This window comes from Pteropus alecto, unplaced genomic scaffold (assembly GCF_000325575.1).
Source record: "Pteropus alecto unplaced genomic scaffold, ASM32557v1 scaffold311, whole genome shotgun sequence".
Lineage (NCBI taxonomy): Eukaryota > Metazoa > Chordata > Mammalia > Chiroptera > Pteropodidae > Pteropus > Pteropus alecto.
This window is the reverse complement of record NW_006431916.1, coordinates 2,444,985-2,451,781: the sequence shown is the minus strand read 5'-3', so window position 1 is coordinate 2,451,781 and position 6,797 is coordinate 2,444,985. Positions and strand designations below refer to the sequence as shown.

The following is a 6,797-nucleotide window of genomic DNA, read 5'->3' as shown; positions in this document are numbered from 1 at the left end:
TAGGATATTTTGGCCCTGCCAACACCTTGATATTAGGCTTCCGGTCTCCGGGACTTAGAATCAATATATTTCTGTTGATCAAAGCTTGTGGTATTTTGTTATGGAGACCTGTCCTAGGGGTCACCAAAAAAAGAGCAGTGCTCCCTACTCTCCCCTCCCTTGATCTGGAGATAGCACCTTTGCTGATGATGTCCCATGAGGTTTGTGGCCATCACAGCATAGGCTGCAGCTTCCCACAAATGATCGACTGAGCACCTGCCATCCCTGAAACCTGTTCTTCTGGAACTGCTATTAAATGATGCTCTTGGGCAAGTGACTTTTTTTAGACTCAATGATGGGCTCATTATGTTTCCCAAGGGCAAGCACTGCATCTCAAGTCACATCTGTATCTGCATTCCCTGCCCACCACCCGACCCCACAGCCTGTCCAGTGCAGGGCTTGCCTCACCCCCGATGCCTGCAAGGCATCTGCCAATAAGATGCTCTAGAATACACAGAACCCCAGTAGCTACATGATTCTGTCCTCTAAAACCTTCTCATTCCCTAATGGGATACTTGTTGGTCCAACCCTGGTGGCTTTTTCCTGAGAGCCTGCGTTTCACTTGCTACAAGAAATGGAGAGAATGCAGCGGACTCTATGATGAGAGGCCTCCGCATTTCCCCTGGGCCATCTAGCTGTCCACTCCACCCTCCATGGGTGACACTACCCTCCGCCCTGGTGACCTGGAGCTCCAACAATGCTCCCAGAGGGTCTAAGACCCACCATGGTGACCCACAGCCCATCCCTAACCCCAGCCTCACGATTCTGGAGAGTGGGGGGATCCGAGAAGCCCAGGAGCCAAAGGCTGCGACGCCACCCAGCAGATAGCCCAGGATTTCAGTATTGTCCTGTGGGAACAGGTGATACACTCAGCACCCTGAGGAGACCACCATGCATCCCAGACCCACCCTTTTCTGCTTTTTAGTAGATTCCTCCCAAGAAGGACACATCCTAACCCTGCCCCCCCACCGCATGCACACATCTGGGGCATTTGTTGGGACCGTGAGGAGGGAAGGGACCTGCACTCCCCCGTGTCGTCCCCCCTGACTGCCAGCTGGCTCAGTCTTACCTGCAGCAAACTTTCCAGCAGCTTCCGCTGAGGCCCTTGGATGGGGCCTGAAGCCTTTGGGACAGTGGCCCAGAGAACCCAGCCTGGGCCCAGACTCAGGGGCAAGGCCAGGGCAAATATGCTGGCCCTGAGTTGCCGCCTCCTCTTCCTCTCCTGGGATCCCTGAACTGCAACAAACACCAAAGTCCCATATGGCTCCTGGGATCTGGAGGAACCTGACAGACAGCTGCTGGGGAAGAACTGGTATCGACTCAGCTCCAGTGCCAAACCAGGTTGCCATGCTGTTCTGTAGACCAGACTCCCCCTACCCTTCAAGGCCCTGTGGTTGTGTGACCCCCGCTTCCGCCATGACTGGCGCTCTTCTCCTTCCTCGGCCCTGTTCTAGCATTTTATGTTTCAAGGCGGGGTGCTGTTACCCTTTACATAAGTATCTGTGCATATACAGCATCGCCTCTCCTGGAATGGAACCCCCCACAGGCAGGCACTGTGCCCTGGCAGTTTCTACAATCTCCTCAGAGCCTGGCATGGAGCCGAACGACCAGCTTGGTGAATGCACCAGTGCGTGAACACGTTTGTGCCAGGGCACCAATACTGTGAGCGGGACAAGAGCACCATCTTTGAAAGTCTCCTTGAACTGTCAGACCTCTAGAGCCTCCTCTGGACAATCTTGATAAGAACATTTCTCCTCTGGGAAGCACTGAGCAGCTGAGGGCATCTTATATTAGCCCACTGATGCAAGCATTCCCTTTTTGGACAGGGGTCCAAGCACATTGCTGCCCTTTCTCAAGAATGGCCCAGTCCCACATACTCAACGACTCATCCCATCTCAGTCACCTCCAGCCCTCACTCTGTCCTAGGTGGCCCATGCCTATTCCTGGCATCCATTTCAAGAAGCCGTGGGGCTTTGTTTGGCCACCCCAGACTTGCGCACTGAGATCATCTCACAGAGCCATGCACTGTCCCTTTTCTTGGCCTTTGCCCACATTGTTCTTTTCCCCTGGAATCCCCTAACTGGTTCCAGTTCCAAGCTCACATCCTTTCCTGACACCTGCAGCCCCTTCCATCCCTCTGGTTGCCCACGGTATGCATGCACCTCCTCACTAATAGCTCTGTCTCCCTCCTCTGGGTGAGGTCAGGGAGCTCGTTCATTCATCTGTGCCTGGCAGGGGCCCAGCTTGGCGGGGACAAGGAGTGGGCACTCAGCACGCTGCTGAGTAGATGAATGAAGACAGGAACAGATGGCCACACACTCACCCAAATTAGACTTGAATTTGGAGCCACAGACTGGAAAGAGAATGAACACAAAGTTCACCAAGTCGACAGCTGCTAGGTAGGCACCAGTGAAAACCTGGGAGCAAATGGAAATAGTGTTGTTCAAACATTTTCAGCACCTCTCACCCTGGATCTCCTCTACCATATGTTTCACTAATGTAGTTCTTCCAGGGACACTTCCCAATCCCAAGAAAGATCAAGATCACCTCCATTTGACTGATGAGGCGATGGGGTGCTTAAATGACTAATCTCTGGTAAAGAAGCTGCCCATCAGTAGAGATGGGACAGGAACCCAACCCTCTACTTCCTCCTCCACGCTCTCTCCACTGCATGGTGTAATCTCTGCTGTTTAACTTTGGCCCAGTCATGACCTTCTCTGGGCCTCGGTTTCCTCATCTGTAAAACAGGGGTAATAACGGTGTCTCCCTCACTGTTAAGCAGATTACATGAGCCAATACATGGAAAGTGCTTAGATCAGCACCTAGAGAAAGTAAAAGCACCCACCTATAAATGCACTAGCTACTAGGACCGTGTGATTAGGGTTAAGAGCATGCGTTCTGGGGTTTGAATGCTGGTACTGCTACATACTAGAGGGTGGCCTTAGAGAAGTTATTTAACATCTCTACGCGCCTCAGTTTCCACATGTGTAAAACAGGGAAAATGAGAGCATTTATGTCACAAGATGATTTGAGGATTAGATGCATTAATACAGGAAAAGCTCTTAGTGTCAAGTACATAGTTAAGTATTTAATAAATGTCAGCTATTATTATTAGACTCTTGATATTCTATCAGTTAATGAAAATGGGTACCCAAAATGAAAGGTTACCTGTTTTTGAGACACCACTGTTCAAAGCAGGGTCTAGAATTTTCCCAATCTGTGTCCCGAACATTAGGCTGCTGTCTCTCATGTCTACCTGGGTGGGCACAAGGCCAAGACCAGCCGAATGAGGCAGGTGGCCCCGGAATGGGGCCTACAGGTTTTCCTTGGGATACGTGTTTCGGGATAGGCCCCTCCTACACAGGTTTGTTTGAGAGCCTAGGCTTTGAGAAAACTTAAAACTGCTCCTCATTCACCCCAAAGCCTTCATTGCCACTTGGAAAAAAATTCAGACACCACTGCATGAGATGGAACTGGGCCTCAGGCTTTAAAAACGATAGCAGCAACAATCACGATTTATTGAGCATCTACTATGTGCCAGCTGCTGTTTTAAGCAATGGAGATACAGTAGTGAATATAAATTCTTGCCTTGTGGAGCTAACATTCTAGTAGGGGTTAAATACAATAAGCAATAAACATACTAAGCAAAGTAAATGGTGTATTAGGGAGTAAACTATGGGAAAAAAGCAGGCTGAGGTGGTCTAGAGCATCTATGGTGGAAGTAAACGGGTTGTCAGGGGAGGACATACTGAGAAGGTGGCTTTTGAGCAGAATTAGTTGCCTAAAGGAGGTGAGCAGTGAGCCATGTGGCTATTGGGGCAAGAGCATGAGAGTTGGGCAGAAAGACCAGCAAAAGCACAGGCACCAAGGCGAACTGTGGGAAGCAAGATAGAAGCCTATGGGGCTGACGCACCTGGATGGTAAGCTGTCTGGCCAGAATTGCCCCGACCGTGTCACACAGGCTGGTCAGGAGGCAGCATGCAGCACAGAGCGCCGACTGGTCCTGTCCAGATTTCTTTGCACATCTCAGGTAGAGAAGCCTGTAGTGACAGACAGGGGTGTGGACGAAACACGTGAGTTTGGCTTCCCAAAGGAGGTATTTGAAAAGGGCAATTGTGACTGTGTGTCCCTATGAAGCACTTTCTCCCCCAAGTTTTTGGTGAGTGTTTTTGAACTTAGTTTACAGATGGGAAAAGAAAGGATCAGAAGGCTCCTGGCCTGAGGCAAAAGCCAGACCCACCTGTCTGATGAAGAGAAACTTCTTCTCTTCTACAAATTTGGTCTACTCAAGTTCTTGACCACCTTTCAGTGCTGACAAACTAGCTGTCAGTTTTCATAGTATGAAAGGAAACAGGAAGGTTATAAAGTAACCCAATTCCTGCAGTTTACTGTAGAGCAGAATTAGTTGCCTAAATTTTAAAAAGCAACTTGTTTCTTTGAAATTAGAGAGACCCTTCTAATCCATTTTTGTAATGGGGTGGCCAGGCTTCTGCTGGCCCACATCAAAGTCAGTTTCATTTTGGGTGCACGTTCTCTACACACGAGAAGAGCATAACTCCTTGAAGATGCCATGGAACTTTGGGAGGACCTCCCCTTAGCGCCCCCCACTGCTGGCTGGCTTCTCTCCCTTACCGCCCTCCCCTACTTTCCAGACACCCAGGAACAAGCTCAGAAAGGCAGACAATGCCAGGAGGGGCCAGAGGCTGTCAGCTTTGCTGACTAGATCTCAGACATACTCTGTTCTAGATGTTTCCCTGCTACATTTCTATGGAGAAAGCAAGACACAATTGCAGCTATGGTTGTGTTTCCTTTAACCACAGGGTGGTACTCACTCTACATAGTTAGGACTGCTTGGCTGGTCCTGAGCATCAGCCCTCAGGAATAATGGGTGAGGATGGAAAGCTATTGAGTTCTCAAACATTCCCTGACCTGCCAGAGGAAGCTTAAAGTTCAGAGTAGGGCCCTGGGCTCCTGAAACTGATTCAAAGCCTAGGAGAGAAGACTCTAAGTTAGGGACTCTCTGAGTAGGACCCAGATTAGAAACTGTCCCCTTAGAAAGCAGAGAAAGCTGAGGCTTATGGTGAGAGTTAATAGTGGGCCTTCTGGCTTCACGTGTGGAAGCTTGACTGTGAACCCTGTTGTTGAGCCATTTCCCAGCTCTCAGGGGGTCAAGGATGCCAGGCTGACCCTAATCCGAAAGACAAATGGAGGTTCAGAGATGGCGAAGCCCTGAAAACAAACGGTGTGTCCAGATCTACAGCAGGGTGAGAAAGCAGAGGTCCTGCTCTCAGACCGGGCATCCTCGAGACAGTTACTTATCCTCTCAATCCTTGGTTTCTAGGTTGGTAAAATGTCTACTGATGCAGACCTCGCAGGGTAGCTGTGAGGAACAAATGAGAGAACGCATGTAGAGGGTCTCATTTTCCATCCTCTGGTCTGGTAAGTTTAATCCTCACAAGCCTGTCCTTTCTGATAGGATGTGGGTTCTGGCTCTATTCATTCAAGCAAGTTAATTAACCTCTCAGAACTTTGACTTCCTGATCTAAATAGGGTAATAACAGCCCCAACCTCCTGGAGTTGTGGCAGGGATTAGAGTTAATAAATGCAACACTAGGCCCATTACTATGTTCTAAGTGTCTTTATTCCTATTCCAGTGACTGGGTAGCCAGGCTGCAGAATTTCTGAAAAACCGCGGAACGCCTGAAGGGAATATCGAGTGCTTATGGTGAGCTGGCGCCACCCTCTCTTGGGATTGCTAATCCTTTCTTGGGATTGCTAATCCTTTCTCGGGATTGCTAATCCTTTCTCCTCCGCCGGGTAATACTTGGGTGGCAGCATCCTTCCAAGCTTGAGAATGGGTGGCTGATGACCTAGAGGCCTTCTTTAGCCAGACTTAGCCCTTAGAATCCAGGTTATGGTGACCATCTGGCCAAACTGCTCCAGGTGCTGGACAGACTAGGGCAAATTCTATGGGCAAATTCTATGGCCAAAGTCAAGCCATCCCTTCGCCATTTCCCAGCTAAGAGAGTCTTGGGAAACTGAGGCAAGAAACACCAAGACCTGTCCAAGGTCCTTGCCCTCTGCCAAGGGTTGGTGACAGCGCTGGAGCAATAATAATGGTGTTTAATATCACCTACTAAGCGCTTTACTGGTACCAACTCACTTAATCCTCCCTTCCTTCCTGTCCTATGAGTTATCATCCCCATTTACACGAGGGAAATGAGGCCCAGAGGTTTCATGGCTTGCCCAGCTCACACCGCGAGTCATAGGGAAAGGCTGACAACAGAACCCAGGACTTGCGGTTTCCAGGTCGGGGCCCTGCGCACTGCACCACCCAGCGTCCTCCTGCTGGCCCAGAGCCCAGCCTCCCTGTGTGTGGAATCCGGAAAAAAGTATCCGACTTCAGTCTACAGAGAAACGTTAGTTTCAATCCTGGAACTCTGCTGCCTTCTGCAGCCTCCCTTTCTGCTCTCTTCCTTCTAGGTTTCCAAGAGGGAGTTAGCTGGGGCGACGGGGCGGGGAGGAGCGCCCCATTCCCCCCGCGGCCGACCCTCCCCAACCCCGGCGCCGCTAGGTCGCGGTCCCCATTACAGCGTGTGGGCGGCGATCCAGCAGGAGGAGGCGCAGATCCACAGGCCGAAGGAGATGCAGACGCGGTGGCGGGCGAAGCAGCGGTCCAGGTAGCCCCAGTCCCACAGCGCGGGCGCGGGATCGGGGGTGGGCGCCTCCTCCATGGCAGGCAGGCTCAGCTCGGAGGG

At 50.8% G+C, this 6,797-nt stretch overlaps 1 protein-coding gene across 8 annotated transcripts in view; it reads right to left on the bottom strand.

The window, feature by feature from the left end:
* Window positions 1–6,797, bottom strand: part of TMEM44 (transmembrane protein 44) — a 32,336-nt gene that overhangs the window by 25,257 nt on the left and 282 nt on the right. For all 8 annotated transcript variants that reach the window (XR_001518171.2, XR_003044075.1, XM_015600197.2 and 5 more), the window contains exons 2-6: window positions 6,631–6,797; window positions 3,953–4,079; window positions 2,363–2,456; window positions 1,109–1,275; window positions 801–887 (exon numbers count right to left, since the gene is read on the bottom strand). Coding sequence is in view for 6 of the 8 variants with exons in the window: in XM_015600197.2 (XP_015455683.1) it covers window positions 801–887; window positions 1,109–1,275; window positions 2,363–2,456; window positions 3,953–4,079; window positions 6,631–6,773 (618 nt within the window). In the remaining 2 variants the exon portion in view is untranslated. The remainder of the gene's footprint in view (window positions 1–800; window positions 888–1,108; window positions 1,276–2,362; window positions 2,457–3,952; window positions 4,080–6,630) is intronic.